At 38.6% G+C, this 27,909-nt stretch overlaps 3 protein-coding genes across 5 annotated transcripts in view; 1 reads left to right on the forward strand and 2 right to left on the reverse strand.

Annotated features, from left to right (window-relative positions):
• Positions 1 to 826: 826 nt before the first annotated feature.
• Positions 827 to 5,607, reverse strand: ube2s (ubiquitin-conjugating enzyme E2S). The gene is made up of 4 exons (XM_028013564.1): positions 5,413 to 5,607; positions 3,979 to 4,126; positions 2,638 to 2,828; positions 827 to 2,331 (listed from the first exon to the last, which is right to left on the reverse strand). The coding sequence occupies exons 1-4, from the start codon at positions 5,413 to 5,415 to the stop codon at positions 1,963 to 1,965; spliced, it is 711 nt and encodes a 236-aa protein (XP_027869365.1). The 5' UTR covers positions 5,416 to 5,607; the 3' UTR covers positions 827 to 1,962.
• Positions 5,608 to 7,855: 2,248 nt separating this feature from the next.
• Positions 7,856 to 11,210, forward strand: josd2 (Josephin domain containing 2). 2 transcript variants are annotated; one of them, XM_028013653.1, is made up of 5 exons: positions 7,856 to 8,242; positions 8,339 to 8,467; positions 9,637 to 9,762; positions 10,134 to 10,328; positions 10,510 to 11,210. In XM_028013653.1, the coding sequence occupies exons 2-5, from the start codon at positions 8,346 to 8,348 to the stop codon at positions 10,619 to 10,621; spliced, it is 555 nt and encodes a 184-aa protein (XP_027869454.1). In that variant the 5' UTR covers positions 7,856 to 8,242; positions 8,339 to 8,345; the 3' UTR covers positions 10,622 to 11,210. The 2 variants fall into 2 exon arrangements, with proteins under 2 accessions (XP_027869454.1, XP_027869455.1); XM_028013654.1 differs by having other exon boundaries at positions 7,856 to 8,119.
• A 1,667-nt stretch (positions 11,211 to 12,877) lies between these two features.
• The window catches only part of ttyh1 (tweety family member 1), a 30,552-nt gene continuing 15,520 nt past the window's right edge, over positions 12,878 to 27,909 (reverse strand). The window contains exons 5-15 of one of the 2 annotated variants that reach the window (XM_028012427.1): positions 26,028 to 26,365; positions 24,903 to 24,998; positions 24,726 to 24,798; positions 22,290 to 22,365; positions 22,066 to 22,121; positions 20,860 to 20,952; positions 20,681 to 20,773; positions 20,459 to 20,598; positions 18,595 to 18,762; positions 14,628 to 14,706; positions 12,878 to 13,934 (exon numbers count right to left, since the gene is read on the reverse strand). In XM_028012427.1, the coding sequence (XP_027868228.1) occupies positions 13,851 to 13,934; positions 14,628 to 14,706; positions 18,595 to 18,762; positions 20,459 to 20,598; positions 20,681 to 20,773; positions 20,860 to 20,952; positions 22,066 to 22,121; positions 22,290 to 22,365; positions 24,726 to 24,798; positions 24,903 to 24,998; positions 26,028 to 26,365 (1,296 nt within the window). In that variant the 3' untranslated portion in view covers positions 12,878 to 13,850. The remainder of the gene's footprint in view (positions 13,935 to 14,627; positions 14,707 to 18,594; positions 18,763 to 20,458; positions 20,599 to 20,680; positions 20,774 to 20,859; positions 20,953 to 22,065; positions 22,122 to 22,289; positions 22,366 to 24,725; positions 24,799 to 24,902; positions 24,999 to 26,027; positions 26,366 to 27,909) is intronic. The other variant, XM_028012428.1, reaches the window with a different exon arrangement.

The following is a 27,909-nucleotide window of genomic DNA, read 5'->3' on the forward strand; positions in this document are numbered from 1 at the left end:
TCTGAGGCAGAGGCCGGTGGAGCCCGCAATTATGGTCCAATGACGACGCTCTGCCGGGTGCACTTTCACTGGCTAGTTTGCAGGGGTGGATGCAATTAGTCTTTCCTCATAATGATTATTCCATCAGAGCAGGAGACCACTCTAAACAAAAACAGAGCGCTAATTTATATTGCCAGACAGTGAAAATATCTCTCTTACACACATTACTTAGGAGGAATGGACCTGTATGATGGGCAGTTATCACAAGATAAAATTGGACACGTTGCTAGTATCATGTCGAACCAGCTGAGCTTAATCCTCATGGCACACAGATACATTTAATAATGTATTTAATTTCCCTTTAGGATCAATAAAGTATTTTTTAATTCAAAATATAAAACAAGCTCTATATTTTTGTCACTCATTTCATAAAGTTACACTTTATTGTAATTTTGATTTACTGATAATAAAAAACATTCAGTGTTTCAGAAATACTACAAAAATATTGGAAACTCAGTGTCACATCAAAATGAATATGCTGTATCCAAGCATATTCAAAGAAAGTGGAGTGGAAGGAAAATATCCACCTGCAACAGAGAACCACAGTCTTGAGAGGAATTTGTAGATTTAGGAATGAAGTCTGGAGTCAGCACATTAAGGACCATAACGCACAGTCGAATCCAAAACACAGGCTACAAACGACACAGAAGACTCTTCCCTGAGCCAGGAGGAAAAACATCTGGACTGTTGCTTAGCGGCACAAAGTCATCTGTAACTTTTCAAAACCTTGGTGATACACTCAGTTGTTTTACATTGAAACAAAATAAAAACAGAAAACGGGACTCGATTTAATTTTTACTTGTCATATTTCAATGTTTTATTATTTCAAATAATTTAAAATGGACACAAAATATCCAGCCATCAGCTGACCCCATTAACGGAGTTTCACAAACGTCTTTTCAGAGCATTTTCTCCGGATCTGTGGACCTCGCATGCATTTAGAACAGAACAAAATCTGCCTAAGAAACGCTGCCAGTGCTGTGATTGAGGAGGAAACTCGAGCCAACATGGATGCCTTCTGCAGTTTCTGAAAGGAAACTACAGAAGTTTCAGTAGTGGGAAAGAGTAGGTAGCAGATGTTTGCTATACTACACCGGATGTAAATCAATCTGATTTTTTTTGTTGTTTGTTTTGCATGTTTTTATAAAAGTTACCAGCTTACCCTGCTCCCTCATGGTGACTGCTCTACATCTTCACGCACAACCACAACACAGCCGAGTGCGGACATGTCAAAGATTTGAAAATACTGGACAGTGAAAATATTCTTTTTCTTTCTTAAAAACAAAAGAAGAAGACGACAGATTTCTTATAATCCAGTGTTAATTCTTCCATACCTTTATCACATATAGACCATGATATGAAAAATACAGGTTACAAAAATTCAGCTCTGCGCACTAGCATCGTTTCTATCCCGATAGTGAACATGTGTACTTTTAATTTTTTTTTAGCAAATTTTCCATAAAAATCCCTTGAGCTCAATTTGAAAACTTCGTCCTAGTTCAGACTCAATAACAAGGCAGGCTGTGCAGTACACGGTACCACCACAGCAGCAAGAAACACTTTAAAAATACCTGATAAAGTCCAAAACAATAGGAATTATGCGTCAATAATAGACATTAAATGCCATATTTCAGTGATGTAGTTCCGTCAGACTGGCTCAAAGGAAGAATACAGATAACTGGAATTATTCTGCTGAAAATCTGTATCCAGAAGCTTTTCAGTGTCTTCAGGTATGGAAGTAATTAACAAACCTGTACAGCCAATAGGATAAAACGAACTGGAGGCAAAACAGAGGTACAATAGGGAAAGTCTAGTAAGAGTCAGAAAAAAAACAGAAAACAACAAAAAATTCGGTCAACACAATTCAATATTTATATTTACACTCACGCTCGCATTCATACGTACAGAAATTTTGCAGAGGTATTAAAGTCGCCTCAGAGCTCGCTTTTTATCCGCTTTCTTTTTCCCTCCTACATTATTGGTGTTACTACTACCGTTGCTATTGCTGCTGGTGGTACTGGCTCCATTAGCTCCATTACCCAGAGCTGCTGGTACTGCTGCCACGCTGGGCTCCGATCTCTTCATAGGGTCACCTGCGTGCTTCTTTGGCTGAGGGCCGTCGTTAGGGTCCTGAGGAGCCCCGGAGGTCCCGCCCGGCCCACCCATCGCATGGATTTCTGTGAGGAGACGGGCGCGGGACTCGTACTCGGCATAATCCTCTAAAAGCAGGCGGCCAGCCTCTTCGTTTAGCGCAGACTCAGGGTTTGGATGGATGAGAAGACACTTGATGGTCTTTTTTTGGGAAAAAACAAAGCAAAAGATTTATAATTATGTCGTAGATCTGTTTCCATTACAAATGTATGCAAGGTCCTTATCTATTTTCCAATGTTGAAAAAGCAATTTCACAATAGCCGTGTTCCCATTAAATAAGAAATTAAAATAGGAGTCACATGCGAACAAGCTTATTCACATGATACATTTTTAAGATCATGACAGCGAAGGATGCAAATTGACCCTTGTTTTTTTTCCCTTTTTGTCATGTCACTGTAAATTCATTTCAGGTTCTAAAATAAGAAAAAAGAAAAAAGTAAACCTTACAAGTAAGACGTGTCGGAGGCCAAGCTCTGCCTTCCAGTCCCTCTTCAGCACATTGACACAGATCTCTCCCTTGTGACCCACGTTTGGGTGAAAAATCTTGGTCAGGAAATACCCCTTGGGTGGAACAGCAGGGAAGTCCTTCCCGAGGACCAGTCGCATTCGGAAAATGCCGCCGGCAAATGGTGTTCCCTCTGTCAGAGTATAAAGAATTCATCCCATGAGCATGTATCTCATTACTGTGTCAAGTCTGTACAAATGTTTTTCCCTCCAAAAAAATAGGCTCACAAAGCTGCAGCTGAGGGGAAAGCAATATCAACCACAAATAACAAATACCTATAATGTTATAGGTTCTGATATCACTTTCTGCATCACAGACTTACAAATAGAGTGATGCAGAATGCTGCGTGAAGGAGTGAAATACCTGATCTGCCTCCTCTTGGTCCAAAGCAACAGGGGAAAGGAAAATAAACGCACGGAGATAACATGGAGGCCACTGACTGTCGTTCATCTATTTAATCTGACTCACACAACACCAATTAAGTACTTACATGATAAAAATAGGAGCGGAGTAATGGTAGTATTATTTTTTTTGTGTGTGTGTGTTGCTCAGACTAACGTCATCGCAACGTTTTTTTGCACAGAATGTTTGCAAAGGAAAACAAAATAAAAAAATCAGTGCAGTGCTAGTTTTTTTTGCTACCAAGGCACTTTACCCATAAATAATACTATGTCTGATATTTTCCTGTTCTGCAATAACTGATTGAACAAGATCTTGAAAGCTCCATGTCTGTGTGTTCCCTCGTCTTCATGGCGCCTTTTGTTCCCCAACAAAATTTTGAAGGCTTTGCTGAACAGCTGAATTACTACCGAGATTAAATCAGTCATAGGTAGACTGTATTTACATAATTCCTGGGCTGGATTTTGAATCGAATATATTGAATTTTTTGGCACATATTTTGAAGAAGTTGAATGAGTATGAATACTTATCTAAAGCAGTGTCATTTTTGTGCTTTATGTTTTTGCTTCACTATTTGTTACAGAGGAACTTTTTCTCATGTCTTGTAATGTACATACCATAGTTAAAATAATAAATTCCCTATTGAAACTATAAGATTAAGACATTACACAATTATAATAAAAAATCCTAATGTTATTTTTTTGTCTACTGTGTAGTTAACTGCCATGTTTCTATGAGCCATTATCAAAGCTGATGTATTATACACAATCTGAAAAAGATTATGGCTACCTTAAAAGGGGAAGGGAAAAATTTCATAGAATTAAACAAATAAATGCAAACAGAAAATTCCTATTTCTATGAAGAAGTTACATTCCAAACTTTACCTGGTCCTTCAATAGACGTGTGAAGTTCAGTTATGTCTTCTTCACTGGGATAGATCTTGATGCCCTCTGGGGGGTCTGCAGCCAAAGCGGAAACTTCTTTATAGACCAGCCGCAGAACGTGGGGGGGCAAATTCTCTACATTAGAGTTCTGAAGAGAAAGATTATTAAATCTTTAGCAAACAAGACGTTGTGTAATAAGGTAAGCCCATTAGAAAGCATTTTTAAAATCCCTAAAGAACTTATAACCTTGCTGGGAAAGTGATAGGGTCAGGCAACGTCATATTGTTTAGATTAAAAATTATTATTACTATTATTTAAATTGGGATTAAGAAGTAAGAACCACCCTTGGGATTAAGAACCACCCCTTGGAATATGCTGCAGATTCATAAAGGTTCAAGTTCAAAATCAAACAGAAAATTAAGGTCAGAGCCATTACAACATATCGCTCTGACCTTAATCTATTTTTATTAAGCTGAAATAAAAAATATTGAAAGTATATGCTGTTGATAGATGACGTTTCAGATTTTAAAAATATTTAATTTTTTTTAGCATTTAGCATATCAATCAACTAAACAAACAGGACAATTTTGATTTATGGACAAATTGATTTGTGCATATGTAGTTAAATGTCCACAAGCAAAAGCCAATATAATGACTTCTGTCTCTGACATGACAGAAGATCTAACATTTTGTTCCTTAGAGCTTGCAAATTTTGAGTACGTAACACTTGATGCTAAAAAGCAAAAACATTTTTATCAAAACCACTGATCATAACAGAAATTATTCTCAAAAACACTGATTTTGCCACAGTCTTTCCTACTTAAAAAGTATTTCCATTAACAGTTCACTTGAAAAGACCGTCTTTTTCAAGTGATAATTTATTTCATGCCATATTGAAATAAATTATCAGCAGCATTTTATTACACTCCTTTTCCTTAAGTACTCTTTAGTAAATTTAGTTTGACTACAGAATCTGTTTTACACCTCAATGCATTTTCACTAATCTTGAGCTGGATATAGTTTGGAATCTCTTGTGCCAGCGGTCAAGACAAAGTTTTTTCAAAAGATTAAAATGGCTTTATCTGTTTATTTGGCTCTTACCTTTTATAAAAAAAAAACACATTACAATTCCGCATTAAAGGCAAGCTGTTTGTAAAGTATTTTATTGAGCATCTCATAGAGAAAGTTAATTATAGGAAACGGTTAGCATTGCAAACAATAGCTTCGGACAGTTAGTATCAGGTCTTAACAGCTGGAAAACTACCAGTTTCTTTGTAAATTCCCTTATTGATTTGACTAAATGAAAAAGTTATCCTATTATTAAAGCACACATTTCAACAAAAAAAATTAAATATTCAGGAGAGCCTTCGACGAGTAAATGTCGGATCAAGCTAGCAGCTAGCTGTTAGCAACAGACTCGGTCATCAATCTTACCATCTTCGAGAAGGACGACGAATGTATGGCGTGTGTCAGATATAAAGAAACTTTTCTATTATTTTTTAATAATAAATGTCTGTGATAAAAACTTAAGCCTGCCTCGGACGTTATTGTTTTTCTTTTCTTCTTCTATACGTTGACACAGGAACAAAAATACGTACTACGGTTTAACCTACTGCCGCTGACCAATGATAAGGTTGGTGACGTGATACGTCAGAAAGGCTTAGCCAATCAGGTTGCATAATTATCGTTTCATCATAGAGGACGGTCCTATCAGCTTCAGAAAGTTAAAATCATGAGTTATACTCTCCACTCATTGGTTCTTTTGAAAATCTTACAAACCCCGATCAATACAGGGTCAGCATCATTTAAACACCAGCATAAGTTAGCGGCGCCCAAAAATCTCCAGTGTGGAGTCTACATACCGTTTAAATCAGGCCAATGATCTTAAAACCAAGCATCAGTATTCTACTTATTTACTTAAAACAGGCAAAATATTTGTTTTTGTTAAATATGTGGCATTCTAAAGTGGTAAGCTTGTATTATTCCTTTCACATGGTGTTGTTGTTATCATGCAGTTGACAACGCATTAAATCTTAATTGATTATATTGTATAAGTGTAAAAGATTTAATGTGTGGCAACTGTTAACAGTAGACGCGATTCTTCAAATTTACCGGGGGCCAGTGTTTCTTTACAGTTCAAATTATTCCTTTGACCTATAAAGAAATGATAATGGGCAAGAATCAAATCACTGATCATACGCCCCCAAAGAGATTTAAACAGGAGCAACAAATGCAAGAGAAGTGGATTAGCAGTGCCTACCAACAACTGATGGTGCTATCAAGGACATGTTACTGTGAATATTGTCTTTTCTGCATGGAAAATGGCCTGTCTTACATCACCTGTCTTCAGTCAGAGGTCTCTTCAGATTTGTTGCAAGACTGATTGTTACTGGAGATCCTTCCTGCCCACAATGCAAAATGACTCTGAAGATATTTGAATTAAATGAGTTGCAACAACATTTCATTTTCCTTTGGGATAAATAAAGAATTTTTTAATTGAAGAATTGGAGAAGTCGGAACTTAAAACTAAAAATTATGTCACTCCTTGCCTAACTTGTTTGAAAATCAATTCGTTTTAAATGCCCAACCTAACTACTATGATAAATACAAACTACTAATAAAAAAATATCAGAAATAGATGTATTCAAACATGTAAAGCATGAAGTTAAATTAGATCTGATTATCTTGTTTTAGGTCAGCTATAATTACTAAAAATGTTTATATTTGCTAATTTCCATGAGAGAGAAAGAATATATCACATATTTATTTATTAATGTCTTCAGAATCAGAAGTTATGTAAAAGTATTTCTCATTTTGAAGATATTGATAAAAGCTCAAAAAGTGTTAAAAATAGATCAAAAACAAGATTAACAATAACAACAATGATAGTACTAATGTACTGAGCAAGATTGTAACCTAAATACTGTGCCGTTATTAGAATAGAAATATTGTATTCATAATCCAAGAGATGTGCAACTGAGAAGGATGATTTTTTTTTAAATTACATAATATGAAAATAAGAATAGGAGTGAATAAGAGAGCTAAGTCATAGAGTTGCAGTAATGGTTCTGGTTTGGTTTTTGTAATCTTACTTCCCACTCAGTCTGGGTGTCTTTGCACTCATTAAAAGGAGCAGAGGTCCATTTCCACACCTGTACCAAAAGGTCCAGTGTTTCATAATCTCATCCAACAGCCCTGCAGTGAGTCTTTCTGCCAAAAAAAACTAATGTTATATATATAAATAAACTTACAGCCTTATTCTAAAATATTTTCAATAATTTCTTTTTCATCAAAATTCTACGCATAGTGCCTCATAACACAAAGGTAAAAAAAAAGAGGCTATTTTTAAAAAGTAATCAAAAAATAAACCAACAACACAAGGAGCTGTCTGTATTCTTGTGTGAAAGGACAAATCTGTCTCAGATGTCTACAGACAACGGCTGGGACTTTGTAGCTCGGCTTCTGTTCTGATATCCACTGTTGCGTGTAAGACTTTATATAAGACTGTTCCCTTCCAAATCATATCCAATCAGATTAAATTAACACATTTGGACTCTAGTGAAGTTTTTAAATTACAATTTACAATACTAGAATAGATAGCATAGAGTTAAACAGGATAGAAAAGAGAATACATAACATATTATCTTTATGTGCTTATGTGCTGTTGATACACAAGAATTTCTCCATATAAATGTTTCTTCTATTTCGTTTTATCTTATTTTTACATAGTTTGTTGTTCTGACGTCCTATCTATCTATCTATCTATCTATCTATCTATCTATCTATCTATCTATCTATCTATCTATCTATCTATCTATCTATCTATCTATCTATCTAGTTGTTTTCCAAGTGGTCGCAATCTGTCACTTCACAAGGCTCACCACTAGAGGGCACTACAACACAGTATCACCCTCTTTGGAGTTGCAACCTAAGTTAGCTTCATCGACTGTTTTTAGTTTTTTTATTTATTCCACTGGGTTAAATCGATTATTTAACACTGGGGGAGTTTATTTTACCGCTCTGTTCGGGGGTGTGTGTGACAATCTCTCAACAACAGCAGCAGCAGCATCACAACAACAACAAGAGCCCTACTTCCGGTTTTAGACTCCAGCATCATTTGAGGGATTTGCTTTATCAGCAGGTCAGTGGTTTCATTTGGCTTTTGTTGAATAATAATAGTCCACTCTGCTGCTGTTTTCCTGACTGCCTGCAGCCGAAAACAGAGAACAATCAGCGGGCGGTCACAAGTAGGCTCCGCGTCAGGGTAAGCAGATGCTAACTAGCATGAGAAGAGCTGTAACGTGTAACGCTTCTCGAAAACGTAACTTTTCTCTCTCTCTCTCTGTGTGTGTGTTTGAAGTTTTAGTATGAGCGACGGGGAGGTGTTTCACGAGAAGCAGCGCTTGGAGCTGTGCGCCATACATGCGCTCAACAACGTGCTCCAGGAGCGGGTGTTTACCAAGGAGACGGCCGATGACATCTGTAAACGGTAACCCAATCCCTTCACCCTGGCACGCGGACACTTCGTCACTACACACAAACATCAGAGCTGGCGTTTTGTGACAACGATCGACGGGTTTAATCAACAGAAAGTCTAAGTTGTAAGACATAAACATTACAAAACAACAAACAAAATTCAGTTCAAATTGAACAGTACCTTATTAAATGCCGCTGTAACTCTTATTCAGTTATCTTAAGTCAGTGTAGATAGTGATGCTGTAGGCAGGAGACATTTATGGTAGCAGTCGGTGTTGCTGTAAATTGATGAAGCCTCTGACTGAAGACTGTTGCTGTATGACATGTCATGACATGCCGACAGCTCAATTTCCAGACATCAGAGATGATATGTCTCCTAGATGACACCATCTGCTGTTGGCAAGCACTTTTAAATCATCTTTTTGCTTTTGCCGCTCCTCTTTAAATGTCTGTAAATGTCCAGAAAGCTGGACAGAGTGATGTTGAAGTTGAGGATATCACCAATGGATAAAATTGTATGATCTTCTTTCTTCTCTTTGGTTCTGCTCTTCATAAATAAAGCCTCCTTTTCTGGGTTGCAATAACAGGAGTCTCTCTGCATAATAATCTAAAAATTAATCTAATATTGGTCTAAATAGTGAGTACTCTATAGTTTCTAAAATAAAAAATAAGCTAAAGCGTGACTAATAAACTAGAGTCTCTGGATTCCAAGTTTGTTCTAATTCCTTTTTCTGGGTTCAAAATTCTAGTTCTGCTGACACAAAAAGATGTTGTGTTTCCCAGGTAATCCACATTCTGGTGGTCAAGGCTCAAACTCTGGACAGCAAACAGAGAGTAAATTAGGTGGCAGCCCTTAAATTGGCGAAAATGCCAGCCTGTCTCTCCACTAAGTGGACAACCATGGTGTTTGCTGTAATGGATTTGCTACATTTTAGACAAAGTCACTGTTATGAAAACGTAAGAGGAACCTTCAGGGAAAACGGTGATGCTGCTTTGCACAAATGAAGCCATTGTGGCTGGAGAGACCACTGCTGACATTGTTGGTCTTCAGCCTGAAGGAGCATGACGCAGAATGAGTCATGATCCTGGTGGGTTTTTGACAAACAACTAACACTTATTTAAAGAAGAACCGGAAATGGATAGAAACTTGTTTTTATTCATCACTAATTCCTCTCTTCACAGGTTAGCTCCACAGTGTGTGGTAAACCCCCATCGGTCAGTATTGGGCACAGGAAACTATGACGTTAATGTGATCATGGCAGCACTACAGAGCAGAGACCTGGCCGCTGTGTGGTGGGACAAACGCAGGTGAGTGGTTAAAGTCGTCATGAAATGTCTTTTTGCATGAGCAACCCATCACTATGTTATAGTACTGGATAGCAACAGTTTTAATTCCCTGTTTTTATATTTTTTTATTGTTACACATCACAAACACAAACTTCCGTGTGTTTTATTGGCATTTTCTGTTACAAAGTAATGCAAAGTGGCACGGAAAAGGACATAGGATTTTGCACATCTAATGTTAGAAAAACCTTGGCACAAACCGTTTTAAAATTTTTTTTTCTAACTAGCTTTGAACGTCTGACTTGCCGTAGTTCTCAATTGGATTTAGTTCTGAACTTTGACTCTTCTGAACTACTGAATGTTTTTATTTATCGCTACCTTTTGTAAACCTGCAGGACGGTTCAGAGTCTCTGCATGTCAAAGGTCCAGGGTTTTATTCTCAATGTTCCCTCCCGAGTGTCTCTGGGCATCGTGTCCCTTCCGCTCCGGCGGCGGCACTGGCTGGCCGTCCGGCAAGTTAACGGACAGTACTACAACCTGGACTCCAAACTGAAGGGTCCCGCCTGCATCGGGGGAGAAGCAGAGCTACGGTAGGAATGTGGCCCGCTCTGGATTAGGTTAAATCTTTGCTTTTGTTCCCTGCTTGAACTTCGTCTCAGTGACTCAGTCACTCCCATGCGAGCCATCACAAGGCTCTTACTTCACTCCTTTTGTTTTGCTTCTACACTCTGCATTCTTCTTCTAATACTTTCCTTTCTTGCTTTCTTGCAGAGCATTTCTCAGCGAGCAGCTGTCCCATGAAGTGGCAGAGATGCTCCTGGTGGTCCAGCGGGACGTGGAGGAGGATGGGTCATGGTTAAACCCCGACAGCCCAAACAATTGATCCATTTTGTATCAAAACACAAAGCTCCTCGGGGAAAATTACAGACTTTTGTTGTTTTTTTTAAACACTTCATTAAAGAAAAGTATTCAGGGAATGCACTAAAATACACTTAACTGATACATAAAGGAAAATCCAAAGAGAAGCAGAGGGTGAAGTTTACTCTTGAAATGAAGAAGTTTCCGATTGTAACAGCTGTTGAAGCTTTCCCTCTGGTCTGACCGTGTCTTAAAACAAGGAAGAAGCTGAAGTGGGGCTAGTTTGAGACAAATACGCTTATGAGAACTGACTGAACTGTTTGCAGTTTTACTTGCAGGCTGTGTTAATGATTGAACAGCCGTGTTAATGGTACCTTAATTACTGAAATACGAAGGTAAACGTGTTCTGAGGTGATTTTCTTTGTCGTCGTCTCAGATTTGGGTGATTTTTGGACATATCAGAACGTACCGGTGAAGCAGCTGCGTTGTCTTTTTCCTCTGTCGTTTCTCTCCTATGCACTGCGGAGTGGGATTTGTGAGGTGTAAATGTGTTTGGTTGTGCTTATTCAGGCACACACGTACCAGGATGGCTGAACTATGTAGCAGGATCTGCGGCTATGAATCAGGAAACTTTGTGACTCTGCCTGCTGTGAGTTTATATCGTCACAATGGCGGATCTTGTCTGTCCTGTTAACCTGAGCTGTAGGCAATTGACTTTGCTTGGGATTAAATCCATACACATAAACACATCTGCTAATCAACCATCCATTTTCTAACACCCTTGTCCTTAGTGGCGTCAGGAGGTGCTGGTGCCTTTCTCCAGCTAACGTTCCGGGCGAGAGGCGGGGTCACCCTGGACAGGTCGCCAGTTTGTCGCAGGGCAACACAGAGACATACAGGACAAACAACCATGCACACTCACACATAGAGACCAATTAACCTAACAGTCAAGTGTTTGGACTGTGGGAGGAAGCCGGAGTACCCGGAGAGAACCCACGCATGCACAGGGAGAACATGCAAACTCTGTGCAGAAAGACCCTGGGCCGGGAATCGAACTCCCTGCTAATCATTTTCAGTGGAAAAAGAAAACTTTTTCTACTAAATGAAAGTGTTTTCTTATGCTCTGCTGCCTCTTGCTTTCCCAGACAAGAATCATTATGAAACATCTAGATTTCTATCTGGGAGAACAGCTGATTGGATTATTAAATTAGTTCTTGTTGACATTTAAGATGTGGGATCAGAAAGAAAGTCATTACATTTCAGAAGACTTTCATTGCAGTTTTTCTTGTAGTTTCCAGTCTCCATTGCACTGAAACATCTACCAGTTTTCTGAGACTGGTGTTCCTCCAGTTCCCAGATTGAGACAGTATTGGTTCCTTTTCGGTTGTTTTTGTATTATAATATTGAGACTGCACAGTACTCCAACTACTTGGTTTTCAAGTCTTGTAATTTTCTGCAAACATTTTTCTAAACTAAACAAAACTGCGGGCACTACTAATTGCAAAGAAATATTTATCCAAATATTAGTGAGGTTGTATGTTTATTTTGGAATCCAGAGATATAATTTTGGCCCTTTTGTGCATTATTATGTGCTCCCAATTTTTCTTCTGAAAACCTTTCAGAGTTTTTAGATTTTTTTTCACCCTGGAAAATCTCAAATGCCTAAAAAAGGAAACCTAAATTAATAGAGTACTTGCAGATGACAGATCTAACCACTAGAAAATGTCACACACTGAGTGTTCAGTAAGCTTGTTAGGGGACGATAGTTCTTCTAAAAGGCTCCCACATAGATCCATTAGGAAAAGCAGAGTCGCACAGCTTTGCAGGATTGAAGTTATCGAGCCAGAACACATTAATATTCTTGAGTGATTTAAGCCTGCTTCATAGTTCCCATGTGAGTCATCAAAATGTACATCTTATGTATTTATTTTCCTAATAAGATGTGACGATGCAGGCAAGTCTCATCTGCAGTGGAGTTTGTGTTTATTTTGATGAGTCATCAGATAAATTCAGGTTATTTTCAGCTGTCTGTAACACATGCAAAAACAAAGCTGTTCTGTGACTGGATGCTGTATGTTTGTATTTTCGTCTCGCCCGTTGAACTATGCATACTCAAATAAGTAGGAGCGCCGTCTCTGATGGACACTAGTGACTAATCCTGAACCTCTTGAGTTCCTGTTGTTGATGCTTATTTATAATAATAAACGTGGACCTCTTGTTTTAATTTACTGCGACGCATGCTCTGTTTTGTTATCCACTCATAAAAAGAAAGCAAAGGCTGTTTACAGGTTATTGAAGTTGTTTTTATTTATATTAGACTCTGGAGTGTAAAAGGATGCCATTCAAAAGGAGCATTGGTAACCATACAAACTCAATTAACAGGGTCAGTTGGCAGGGAAGGGGGATTCGATGAAATCTCAAATCATACCATATATACACAAAACATCTTGGAGAGATCCCAGAAACCCGGTGCTATACATAGTTATTATTGCTTGTTACGGTAGAGCTACTGCAGCACCAGTAGCAAGGGTCATATTGCTATGTACCTGCTGTCATTTGCGTGGGATTTGTAGTTCTTCCACTCCGAGTGGCAGTTGTAGTTCTCCATTAAACAAAGTAGAGCTTTTCTCCTTTTTTTTGTTTGTTTTTCCTTTTAGACAAAGGCTCATGAATACTGAGATACGGTCGACAGTGAAATATACAGAGTAGCATCATTAAGTAGTACAAGGAAAAGACAGAACTGCCACCTATAAAAAGTAATAATAATAAAAAAAATGTATACCAAGTGAAGGAACTGCATAACCATTCACAGAAAAAAATGAGCTGTTTTGCTACGAGCCAGTGGTTTTTTCCCTTTTTTTTCTACACAATATTCATATAAAAACATGAAAATAAACGGGTGGTACAGATACATGTAAGAATATAAAACTACAACGCTTGTAGCATTGATACCGTTCAGACTGGCCTCGTCACTGTTCACAGTTTACACAGATTTCCAACAGACAAAGGGGGAAGAAGTTAGACCGTGAGGCGTCGATTCCTAGCTTCGCACCAACAACCAGCAGCGTTGCAGCTGGTTACGTCAGCAGTCCCTTCCTTTTTAAGTGCTTTTAATAATATTTTCCTGTGGTACTGATTCACATCTAGCATTCATTTTATTTAGATTAGTTTCTTTTTCATTTCATTAAAGTGTCCATTCATATGAAAACTAAACATTTTTTTTCTATACATTTTCTAGCAAAAAAAAAGAAGAATCAACGTGAATACAGGTTCCTCGAATGGGAGGGGTTGGGGTGTGATTGATTTCCCCCGTAACCAGTCAGCATGCTGGGAGAGTACTGCGCTCCCACAAAACAGGAGGTCGAGATGGTCCAGAGATGTCACAGAGAGGAGAAAAAGAAGAAAAGACGTTTATTACTCAGGCATGTGAAGATAAACATGACAAAAATTTCAAGTTTGGTAACAATCCAAACATAAAATACACGTTAAACATCTTTAAATCATCGTAAAGGATCACTAAAATGCTTCTATTGTACTTTTTCATAAGTTTTAAGGAGTTACTGATTTTAACAAGCTCATATTTCTTGATAAAAAGTTAGATGTAAGTTAGTTGTTTTGTTTTTTTAGGCGTACTAATATATTTGCATTAGAAACCAGAAAAAAAGACAATAGGATTTTGTGTTTTTGCAGATGAGTACAACTGGAACGCAGCATTAGACATGCTTTAGTACTGATTCTGGACACCACTGTCATAGAGTTAAGCTAAAGCTTAAGCTAAAATTACAAGTTATAGTTTTGTCAGTTTAAAAATCGATGTAAAATCACGTTTTACAGTGTGACAGCATATCCGCTTCACATATAAACAATGAATCATTATAATAATGACTTATATAGTTCTTAAAGGGAAATTGGTATCAGGAGATCAAAGCCACAAAATTCTGATCGGTGCGTCTCTGTCCCTGGCATGAGCGCGGACCGCAATGGAAAAATGAAACACATCATGATGGCGTCATGGGCACAGAGGAACTCACAGAGGGGGGTGGGGACTGCCTGTCACTCAGGGGTAGGCTCTCATAGCCAGGGTTGCCATTGGAGGAAACGTTTGGAGTCCTGTATGGAGACAGAAAGAGACAAGGACAGAAGAGGGAGGGAGAGAAGGAGCGGGAAGAGAAGGGGAAGCAGGGGTGAGACACAATCAGAATGACACGGGGGATGAGGGGACCGCAGGGTGACGGGACCCAAAGACAGGTAAAAGGAAAGAAGAAGAGAGAGATTAGAAATAAAGTGCAGAAAAGCACAGCACTTAGTGTAACTATAAGCACCACTGGCCCTCAAGGGAAGCGCTGCGAGGGCCAGACAGGCACACAGTCCACTCCTGATGCATACAGAAACCTGCATTTAAGGCTAATTCATCACCAATATACCAGCTCTAATGTTATTGCTCTAATAAACTTTGACTTACACACTGCAAAAACAAAAAATTACCAAGTATGTTTGGTCTAGTTTCTAGTGCAAATGTCTTAATACACAAAAACTAGCTTAAGTAACTTTTCAGCAAGAAATAGGAGCTTGTTTTATATAAATAATTCCTTAATACTGATTTTAAAAAAATAGTTGTACTTATTAGTTATAAGTGAAATAATCTGCCATATGAACAGGAATTTTTTCCCCATATTATTGTAATGTCTTGTTCCACTGGCAGATTTTTTTCACTTCTAAAATGGGAATATGTCTTGTTAAAAGTGAAATAATCTGCTGGGGAAACTAGTACTTTTTCCATCAATATTAAGGAATTATTTACTTAAAGCAAGCTCCTGCATTGTGCTTAAAAGTTACTTTTGTCTTATTTCAAGAGTACAAAGACATTTGCACTAGAAACTAGACCAGAAATACTTGGTAAGATTTTGTGTTTTTGCAGAAATCTGAGAAAATTTAAAATGAGTGGACTATGCTATAGTGCTTGCTCTCTTCCTAAGATATGTCAGTATATTTGTATCTGTGTGATAATATCATCAATGAGACTAATCAGAGTAATTTATAGCAAGATAGCACCAAGTAATTTGAGGGGAGGGGGAACGTAAAAGAAGGGGAACCAAACGGGGATCAGAAGGATCTTGGAGAGAGAGAAGCAGCAGGACAGTTTGCAGGGAGATAATAACCTGAGCGATCCGAACACCACAGTGAGGAGATGGATGACAGCGATGATGCAGGAGTGGAGAGTAGGGGGCCGAAGGGTTTACCTATTGACAACCTGAGCCTCACATCGCCGGGGATTTTTACGAGCGCAGCCTCATCAGAGACGCCCCCCCTCCCCTTCCGGCACAGCAGTGCACCTGAACTGCTGTCCAGGAGACAGGAGGCCGTTTGTAACCAGATCTGTGAAATGTCCCGAGCGGCACTACATTGTCTGTCCTGAAAACACCTGACAGACGGATAGACAGACACACAGACAGACAGACAGACCGACCGACCTCTGGAGCTGTGTCTGTTTCTCTGCCTACACTCTAGTTCACACTGACCTGTCTGTGTGTCTGTCTGCAGTTCATGTGCTCAGCCTGGCAGCTCTGTGTATGTGCATGAGTATATGTAGACACTGAAACTACAACTGCATCGCAATAAATCAGAAAAAGTTTATTTAATTAAATTCAAAAAGTTAATTCCTTGTAGCTTTATTCTGCACAGAGTGATAAAGTTTTTATTTATGTTCATTTTGATGATATTGGCTTACAACTATAATCAAAACCCCAAATTAACTTTCTTAAAGGGCTAGAACAGGTTACTGTAGATCTATGGGCTACAGAAAACATGTTCATTGCAGTTTTTAAACTAAATTATTCTTAGAAAATGAGATTTCCGTTTTTTTAGGGCGTCTCATCCCTTTAAATCCAAATAAGCTGCTGCTGGCCACACCCCCAACTCAACGTTTACACTCACACATGAAAATGGCTGCAAATAGATGTGCAACCATACATCTTTGAAAAGCAGAAGTAGAGCCTCCTGCACAACCAACAAGAATGTAGCAAGTGGTTTCTGGATGTTAAGTCAACAATAAAACACTTTTTTTTTTTCCAGCATCCATTGTACAGGGCATACAGTCGTACAACCAGCTGACCAAACGTTGGGGTTGCTAGGTAATGGTGCAGTGCCCATCAGATGTGACTTAACAACTGGGATATTTTTGAAACAGCTTATTTTCCAGACACCAAAAAACATTTACTCATTGCTAAAAAAAAATTATTGTTGTTTTTTTTTTTTTTATAATGCTTGGGCTGTTTTTCCAAGCAGTTGAGACCCAAATGGAAGTACAACAATGTGTAAAATGTGAATTTTACATAATAGGTCCCCTTTAAAAACTTAAATAGAATATAAGACTAATGAAAAAATGTTTTTAATACAGAAATGTTGATCTGCTGAATGGTATGTTCATGTATAGTAAAGTAAGTCCACTCAGTACTTGGTCAGGGCTTCTTGCATGGATTATTGCATCAATGCAGTGTGGCATGAAGGCGATCAGCCTTTGGTAGTGCTGAGGTGTAAATGAAGCCCAGCTTTCTTTAAAAGCATCCTTCATTGTTGGGTCTGGCATCTCTCGTCTTCCTCTTAACAATCTCTCTATAGGTTCTCTGAGGTCAGGACAGAATTCTGGCCAATAAAGCATAGTGACATATGGTGGGTGGATTAAAGGTAATCTGCAGAGAGAACCATGAACTGCTCTGACATGTGCTGACTTTGGACTTGATAACTCTCCAAAATCCTGAACCCCAAATCATCATTGACTCGTCAAGCTTCTTGTGTTCTGTGGCTCTCTACTCTTTATCCAAACTCTGCTACATTAATATCCAAATGAAATGCAAACAAAAGGAGAACTTTGGCACACTGGGCAAAAGTAACTTTTCTCCATCTTTAGCATTTATCGATGTTGTCTCTGGTTCATGCTTAACACAACGAACCCCACAGTTTTAGGCCAAGCCCTGGAAATGTCAGTGTGCGATGCCTCACTATAATTAAAGTCCACTTATTTTGAATCTTCCCCAAAACTACACATTTTTCTACAAAGTGCTTTTTCCATCCACTCAACTTTCTGTTAGTATTGGATGCAGATGTAGGAAGAGGAAAGACTTTAGCCGCTCAACGTCTCACAGCCAGCTAAGCAAGGTTGGTGGCTTACACTGACTTATTCACTCTTTGGTTACCTGGCAACTCACTCACTCTTTGGTCACCTAGCAACAACTTGTTGAGCAACTGACACAGCACAGCAGCAGTTTAAATTTTCACCTCTGTGCCTCATAACTACTTAAAAACAGACAACCATGTGGGGTGAAAACTGTGGATAAAACAGAAAAGGTCACACCACCAGTATAATTATCGATATCAACCGATATGAAATGCTTATATTGTGATACTTTTTAAAACTATGTCACCCAGCCCTAGTTTTAACGTAATATTTCTGTATCAAAATGCTTTCATTTACCGGTCTTGTGTAATTTTCTTACTTTCTAAAAATCCAAGCATTAGGTTTTTGCCGTAAGTAAGCCATGATCATCAAAATTGATAGAAACAAATTCCTGAAATACTTCACTCTAAATGTAGTTTCACCTTTTTAAATTCATTTACTGGAATTGTTTTTAGAAGAAATTCTAATTTACTGGCGTCACCTCGTGTCTAATCTGCCTTTCTTTGAGCAAAGATGAGCGTAGCTTGCTAACACTGTGATAAATCTGTGTGATGTATAAATCACATCACACGTGTGTAAATCTGAAATGATGGACTAGGATTTTAGCTCAAAGCTCTCTTCTCAGCGTTGATTCAGACTCTGTGTTGTGTTTCTCTCCTGATGGACTCTGGTCTGAGATGGGGGTCAGCAGTGTGAAGGTGCCAGATGGTCCAGATGTGGCGACAGAATCACAAGGTTGATGTGTGTCTGAAAACATTCAGCATGTTTTGTCTGTCTGTCTGTCTGTCTGTCTGTCTGTGTGTCTGAGTGTCTGTGTTACTCACGGGAGGGGCGGCGCACTAGAAAACGGGGGTGTCCACCCGGCCCCCGGGTAATTATAGAAGGGGGCCATTGCCCCTCGTTGAGACCCCGAGGATGCCTGTCTACGTGCCTGATGGGAGGTGAAGGGGTCCTCACTCTCGCTGTCCGAGTCGTCGTACTCCTCTGATTCACTGTTGGCGTCCATGACAGAGAGAAAAAGCAAAAACGGGGAAACATAAGATCAAGGAAATGGAAACCATTGAGTCTCTGTAATTAGTTATAGTTGGTAGATTGAGTAAATTCAGTGTCAGCCACATTTACAGGAACCCACCTTTGATTTGAGTAAATCTGTTCATTATGAATTGGTGAGGAATCCATGCACTACTGTTTTTCAGTTATTGGTACCTTTGCTAACAATATTTTGCACACCTGACATAAATTTTGGAGAATTATGTAGTTGAAAAACCCATTGATGCTCTATTTTCAGTCACTGTCAAATTTTTTTCACAGTCCTCCACTGACTGGAGACTGAGCATGAGGTTCTTTTCCTGGAGCACCTGGACCTGGACTGATTGATGCTCAGAATCTTACACCTTGTACTCATGTAGTTGGGTCTTTATAAAAACAAATATATTTGCCAATCGTTTAAAAAAATAATATCATACCCATGAGGTCAGTTTCAGAATAGCTTTTATCCACAAACTTGCAAAATTCTACGTTGTTCTATGTTGTTTTAAACATGCCAAACCCATAGGGGGCAGCATAGCACAAAGGTAAAACCTGTAAGTCTCTCAAATTCCTTCAAAATAACCACGACTTCCTGTTCGGAATTAAACATGGCGGCAGAAGGTTAATTTGCGTGGACAGATATATATGTTGAAGTACTTTAAAGTAGCGTTTTCAAATATAAAATTATTAAAATACAAGGCGATGTTGATTGGAAATCTTGTCAAAACCACATATGCGTCGCAGACTGTAATGCGCTGGACGCTAAATCTCCGTTTTCCCATGAACACACGCAAACAAATGCGAATTTTCTCAAATCTCTTTGTCAGAGTCTTTATAAATAGTTGGTTTTAGTTTAAATTAAACTGAGTTTTTGAAAGTGCATAAAATGTATTAGTTTTTACTGCATGTGGACTAGGCGTCTAATATCTGGACATGCTAGTGTGCACATGCCTTTAGATGTAATGACGCAGGAAAAGATAACACCATATCAAAATATTCTCCATCATAAGTGCCATTCATACCTCACATGTACGTCACTGCAAAAAATTTGAGTGAGTCAATCCTGATGGAGTTTCTCACAACTGTGGCTCTACAACATTTTTCTCTGTTACGAGTGAAATAATCTGCCAGTGGAATGAACCATTTTCATCAATAATAAGAAATCATTGACTTACAACAAGCTTTTATATCTGGATGAAAAGTTTTTTATAAGTTAGTTTTGTCTTATTTCCATTGTACTAAGATATTTTCACTAGAAACTCATTTAAAGTGTTTGGTATGATTATCTTCAACGATTACACATAGCAAAATCTCTCAGTATCCTTATAAAACTCTATTTAAGGATTGTTGTGAATATTTAGCTACTATTACCACATCAGCCAAGCCTATACAGTATGTATAGTCTTAAAATGAACTCCAGTGTTTCTGCGCACACTAAATGTTGAGAAGTATTGCATATAATACAGAAATCTGTGATGTTTATTGTCATAATAAGCTTGTGTAGGAGGCATGGACTGTGAAACAGTGGAGTAACAAATTCATCCTGACATAAATACTTTCTGCTTTTAAAGCAGGAATGTTCACCATCGACAGTCGTAAATGTTAAAGAGTAACAGATATCTGAGCCATTCAAGTGCCTGCATGATGTTTCTTTTTCACCTGGGAAAGCTTCTCCAGGCTCCAGGCAGAGAGCAAAGGATGGCAGTGAAGGCCAGGCCAGAGAGGAAAGAGTAAAGGGAGAGGTAGAGCAATCCCTCCATTCCGTCATAACACAGGCCTTTGAGTGAGTCGATGTAGTCCTAAAAGGAGAAAAAAAAAGGGATACAATGCTCAGAAAGTTTGGAGGTCATGGTTTGGGAATGCTTGGTTTTAATGCAGTACCTTATTAAGGATCCTGCAGTTCAGCAGTGCCACCAGCTGATGAAAGTTGCCCTCTGTGGTGTTGAGTATCTGCTGAACCTCCCTGAGTGATTTCTGCAAGTGGCACAAAGTGGACAAATGTGAGAATTTCCCTGTCGAGTCTTTTACTTGCATTTTTCTGTGCAAAAGCTGTTGCCTACCTCGGCTTTGGGGAACTGTGGCAGAGCATTCCTTTCCAGGCTGGAGAGGTGTGTGTGGATGCTTGACAGCGCCCTCTGAGACTGGGTCAGCAGCTAAATCCAGAGATTCACTGAGGTCAGTGCCATCACATGCTTTTGATTTGTATTTTCACTTTTACTTTGTTTGTTTTCTTATGAGTGTAAATGCTAATCTGAGTAATCTACAGTACGATGTTCATCATTGAGACTTTTAATCATTCTTATGCAATTTTTTTTATATTTTGTGTATTTTATTCAATGCAGACATGCTCTAATAATTCTACATTAATAATTCAGCAGATGAGCTATATCACACTGCAGAGAAATCATCAAAAAAAGCATTAGATGGTTTCCTGTCACAGACTATCCCTCCATCTCATCATAACACAGGCCTTTGTGTTATGACACAAAGCATTATCTATACATTTTCCTTTTTTAAATCTTAATTTTGGCACCAGTGGATTTTATTCCACATTAATTAGACAGAAAAAAGGGATTAAGAGAGAAGGGGAAGACGTGTAAACGCTGTAAAATCAAGTAAAATTGGAACAAATGCTGTGCAGTTCTGGATGAGAGTTTAGTGAAATTATTGAAGATTCTATCAGTCATATTATCTATTGATATTGTTATTGATACTTTTTTTTTCCTTTCTGACTTGAGTTTTATTAGTTTTCCATAAAGAAAATTACACTGCAGTTCTACACATAACAAGGCATAAGCTAAACAATGGTTGGTCTTTGTGGACTCTGGGAAAAAAATGCGCAAAACAGTTATGAAAGATTGCTATTGATCTGTATTGTTATTGATTTAGACCTTTCAGCCTCCACTAATCTCGCTTTGTGATTTCACGTTTCTGTCCACATTCTGTCTCAGTTGCCGTCACCCCTAGTCGCTTCATTGAAATACTGCTGGCAACTGACTGTAGAATATTTAGCAGATTGTAAATTTCCCAACCACGAAACTCTTCTGTTGTTAATTTGTGGTTTGTTTTCTCTGCAGCTGGATGAGACAGATTTATTCAAATAATCACGGTTGGTTTGATCTGATGAGTTTATGTAAACAAACTGGCCGTACATGAACATCTATACTTCTCGCCCTTCTGGGAAGCTTTACATTCCACTTTCCTACTCGGTGCTCACAGTTTAATGTGCTGAAACATGCCCACATGACTGAAAGAGATCACATTACCTGCTGGAATGGACTGTTCATGCTCCTGCTGCAGGTCAGGTAATAATCCAACACGTCTGAATGTGCAGCAAAACAGCAGCACACAAAAGATCAGCGCACAACAGAAAGGAACATTCATCTGGTATTGTTTTTGATTCTGCTATCTGAGGCACATTTAGGGCAGAAGATCATGTACAGGGCAAGGGTTTATTTTTTTATTTTTCCAGAAGCTGCACCATCTATACCTGAGCTGGTGCCGGTGGTGATCTGGGTGGAGTTGAGGACAAACATGTTTGGTTCAGAGCAGAAGTCGCTGAGGGCCTGCAGCAGGAACCACAGACGGAGAAAGATGGGATGATATGAAAGGACCGATGTCAGCAGATGTTAGTAGAAACATTGGCCAGTTGAAATGTTTAACATATCTAACTGCAGCCCAAACTTTATAGCAAGCATTGGTTCGGTTATGTTGAATCCTCCTGTCTTTTAATCTATTTTCTATTTATTTTATTTTTGATTTAATCTTCATTTCACCAGGAAAATCCCATAGCGATTAAAATCTCTATTCATGTAACAGTGGCTACAGGTTAATTAGTGCTTTCCCTCCTGAACTTATTTTGAGTTGAATGCACTTTAAAGATCCAGTTATTTGCTAAAGTGTTCGGACTGCTCTAACTGTGAAACATTTTTCACATTACAGCCACAAATGGGTTTGCAATTTATTAGCCTATTGTGTGTAAGAGCAACTAGGAGTCTGCATTTATTGTATCTTTTATTATTTCGTTTATCATAATAAATTTCTTGTCATGTTAAGAATTTTGATTTATTGCTGTCATGATAAATTCCAACTAATAATGTTTTTAAAAAAAAAACTGTCTGGATTGTTATTTTTAGCCATTTCCTCCACTGTTTGTTCAACCAATAAATTTGAAAACATGACTGAGTGCAGTTACTGCGTGAATTGTAATACTAATCAAACTTTTTTTTATGTAACTGGTGTCCTAAAAAAGTGTTTTACACATTTCTCAAGTTTTGCAGCCTTCACAGTGATATAGTTGCCTAAAAAAGTAATAAATAGTTCTCTTTCAACATTCGTTTCGGTATCTCACAATGGGACACGACCCCAGCGCCTGTCCCCCAGAAACTCTATTTCATTACGCCAGTCTGGAGTGGCTGGTAGAAGTGACGGCGGCTCCAGGAGGAGGGGCTTCCTCGCAGTATAAATGCCTGACGTCAAGCAAGCGATCTTCAGTCTAACACCTCTTCTCGCTCCCAGAAGCAAGTCTCAGACGGCTGGTACGGTAACTATTGAGCTAGCTAACAACTTGGTCGTCGATATTGTTATCACAATAGCAGCACAGAGTATTGCAATAGAACTTCAAGTCCACATCGCCCCTCAGATCATCACAAAACGTTGGTGAAGTGGAAGGAAAATTAAATGATATTTTACATGAGCTATGGATCTCTGCAGCTCCTCCAGAGTTACCATGGGTGTCTTTGCTGCTTCTCTGATTAATGCACTCCTACCTGCCTGTTTAGGTGAATATGATATTTTAATCTGATATTATTTAAGGGTATCAAAACAAAGTGGCTTAAATGCAAATGTACATCATAGTTCCCATGTTTCATCCAATTCACAGTAAAACCCCATTTTGTGTTGGTCTAAATCAAGAAATCCCTATAAAATACACTGAAGTTTATTGTAAGAATGTGATGAAATTTGGAAACGTTCAAGTGCTATACCACAAAAAAAAAGTCACAGCTTGAGATCGCCCCACCAGAAGAGGGAGTGAGAGCCCCACACAAGCTGACAGACTGGAACCACTGACCCAACACAGCACAGACTGGGCCGCATCACAGCTGCTCCATTGTTTCCCTGTCAGTAACCAAGGACAGAGTGGCTCTGTGTGGACGCACACGCTTTGGGACATCTCCCACCAGCCCCACATGACACTGGGAAACTGAATAGAAAATATATCCACACTTTCGACTCTTTTGACGGATGAAAGCACCTCCCCCCGCCCTCCGAGACAATGGCCGCACTTTACAACTAAAAACGGACATTCTTTGGCCGCAGATGTAAACAGGCTCTTCGTGCTCCATAAAAGTCAGCCTGTCTGCAATTTTAAGGGTGAAACAGTACAGCAGGGTTTGACCTTTGCTCCCAAAATTGTAAATGTACATTGGTGTTATTACCCAATATGTCAAGCTGCAGCAAAGGCTTTGAGCTTATCCCACTGACAGCAAGCTGATTGTTTCTGCTTCCTGATCCTAAAATGCACTCCCCAGCTCTTCCTGTCCCCTTCTCACTCTTGCTTAAGGCACTTCTCTTCATCTTTTATCTTTACTTCTCCAAGCCAAACGCCCACAAACTTGCGAGTACACTTGCATGCAAGAACGCGCACTCCAGTGGGACAAATGCACTTTGTTAACAAGCGTGCACACGCTCATTGAATCTTTAATCTCTGACCCATTTTCCTGCCGTCTTGATTCTCTGCCATGACTGCAGCATTCCCTACGAGGCTGGGCTTTTCACAGTTTAGCACAATGGAGACAGAAATTAAACACAGGCCTGCCATCAGGGGCCAAAGCTCCTTAATCCATCATCTCTCAACTGCTGCCTTTCACTGACAGTCCCTGGTATCGTTCCTGTTTCTGCCCAGTTTTTCTGGATCCATACTCACCACCACCGTGGCCGTTTCCAAACCCAGGGAGCCCCAGCTAAGGAAGAGAGCCAGCCATGCCAGCACGGTCATCCTGTGAGGAGGGAGGGGAAAGCAAACACTGCTCAGCCAGAGGAACACTCAGTACATCAGGCCAGAGCGGTTTCAGTCTGGAGATAAAATACTGAGTTCACTCACAGGATGAGCAGCCAGCGGGCTTGCTTGGCCAGTCCAAGCAGGATGAACAGACACACTATGAGGTCGAGCAGCAGCAGCAACACGTACGACAGCCACCTAAAGAAACACGGAGATTTTCACATCAGTGATCAAACGAGCAGAACCAATTTTCTCCTCATATGCAATGCAGTAAAGAAAATATCAGTTGAGTTAATTACATTCAACCTTCAAGTATTAAAAGTTGTATCACAAGACATGAAGGGTGAAATTAAAATTCATAATCAAGATGAATAAATATGATGGTATTAAATAAAATATATATTTATTTCAAACAACTGGTAAAATGTCATGTATCATGGCAAGCATAAAATGAATATTTTTTACTGTCTTACTTTGGTATACTGTTTAATTTTTGTTTGATTTTACTTAAGAAAAAAAAAAAAGGATAAATCAAATTTGACCAAAAATGTATTTTGATAAAGCAAACTTGATCATTTTGATAAGTTATCAAAAATGATAACTTATCAAAATGATACATTGTTCTCAAAATTATTTATAAAATGTATCAAATGTTTAGAATTTGATCAATTTGAATTTATCAAAACAGAATTAATACATTTTGATTTATCAAATCAAAATTTTATATCAAATAAATCAAATTTGATTAAAAATTTTATTTGTCAAATAAACATATCACTAAAAGTAAACAATCATTTTATTTTTATTGTTTGAAATAAAAATAAATCAAATTAAACAAACAATAATCAGGATACCACAGTTTAGTAATTAATCTTCAAGGCCCAAGTTAGTTTGGCAGTAATGTGTTAATGTCTCATGTGAAGACAGTCAATAAATGAACTATATATCCATCAATGAGGCTGTTTTGTTTTTGTCACAGTTCAACTTAACTTCAGCCAATCATTATGTTATATTTTTTATATTTAGCCACTAAATATTTAAAAAAAACCTGCAATTTTAACTATTTATCTTTGCTATTTTTTAATAATGTGAAATTGTACATTGTCATTTTTGCATAAATTGTATTTATCTGTGTGTTGTTAAAGACGATCAAATTTTTTAAAATAATTTTCCTTGAATAAATATTTATCCACAGAAATCTCTTTAAACCATGATAAATAACCTTACCTGTAGTCCTCATTGACTACCAGTGTGTTGGCGGCCCAGCCAGGCGTGAAGGGGTTGGGCAACAAGCTGCTGGTGGGCACCACCGTGGGAACCACAGAGGGCGGGACGGGCGTCAGGGGCGTGATGGACGCCCCGCTGACGCTGCTGTCGTTTCCTGGCCCCGCCTCTACGCTGGACCGGGCCAGGGAGACGGAGGAGAGGAGGTTTATCACGTTCTCGGACAATCTCCGGCAGTTTCGCGTCGACACCAGGAACGGCTTGCTGCCGGAAAACATCTCCTCCATGGAGCTGAGAGGGCCAGAGACGGAGAGCTGCAGTCCAGTAATGGTGTCTGAAATCTATGAGGGGAGGAGAGGAAGAGCGTGAGGGCGAGCTGAGTGGGATAAAAACCACAAAACAAGCATAGTGATGCTTATAATTGCACATAATTGCTGCACAGAGAAGGAGACAGTTCTAATGCACTTACAACCTAAAACATCGCTAATAGATTAGAGAGCAGCTCCCTTTAAGAAGGGGACGTCTGAGTCAGAGCACCAAAAAAGGACTCTGCACATTTCTGAAACCAGGAGATTTAATCAATTAAGTCCCTAAAGTCCCCAAAAACTTTTCAGTGAGTCAAACGTAATCAAAACTATGAGCCGGGTGTTGATCATGGTGAAAGAAACGTCTCCTAGCTAGACAGGAATGTGATCTCTACAAGCTGATCTCTATTGATTTGCATTTACACTTTTTCTAACAGAGTCAGCAATGTGTCTCATTCAATCTGTCATCTGTCTGAATCCTTCACCACGGAGATTAATCTACAGTCACAAATGGAAGTTTTTGTTTTTTAAATCTAATTTTTTTTTATCTAGATTCCTGTAAATTAGTTTATTTATGATTCAAATTGTAGACACTCAATGTTTATATTTGCAGCACTCACCAGATTAACGACGCCGCTTGCGAAAATGTGTAATTAGCCTTGAAATAATATTAATCTTTTATTGCAGGAGACCACTCTCATGCTAAAAACACTGAGTTTTGACAACTTTATTAACCTTTTTCACAATCCTACTCCCTGTCCATGATGACAACATGAATCTGGGTCCTCATTCAGTCTGGTTAGTCACATTTTCGGTTGTTTTAAACTATTTTGACTGTAAATATAGGTATATTAAGGTGGGAAAGTATTTTCTTGCAAAACAAAAACCCATTTGTCTCACAAGAATTGCGTGATCTATTTGTCTTTCCCATTTTGAGGACTGGCTGGAAGAAGTGGGCCTCTTTATCAACTTATACTTTTAGAGAAAACAGAAAATGATAGATTTCTGGTTAAAAGTTTGGACCAACTTTAAATGATTAAATATACATTAATAAGTGTTTCAGTTCCATTTTTCATAGATTTTTAAGAGTGCCAAAAGGTGAAGGAGTGTCCATTTAAAAAACTACAGATTAGGGATTTCAAAAAAGTAAGATTATGCTGCTGCAATTCCAGAAAAAACTATTTTTAGAAATTTGTGTTCAGTGGTATTTTTCATTCCTGCTCCTGTAGTGCATGTTTTGGAATCAATCAAACATTTATATGTTTTGTGAAAGGACCTTAATTTAGTTAATTCATACTGTATTTTTTCTATTATGGAGCAAATTTCTCAAGGTAGAAATCACAAATAGAGGAAAGATTCACTGCAAAGATCGCACATTCAATAATTAATCACATGATGAAAAGGTCACCTTGCTGTTACTCAGACCATATTTAGATTGCTGCAGCTTTTTAACTTAATGCCACACATAAATATATCTGTACAAATGAAAATCCCAAATAAATTCTGTGTTGCTGTAACTTCTAGACATTCACCTCTGCTGTCACTTAGGCTGCGTTCACACTCCAAACCGAATTGACTCA

Source organism: Xiphophorus couchianus, chromosome 3 (assembly GCF_001444195.1).
Source record: "Xiphophorus couchianus chromosome 3, X_couchianus-1.0, whole genome shotgun sequence".
Taxonomy (NCBI): Eukaryota; Metazoa; Chordata; class Actinopteri; order Cyprinodontiformes; family Poeciliidae; genus Xiphophorus; species Xiphophorus couchianus.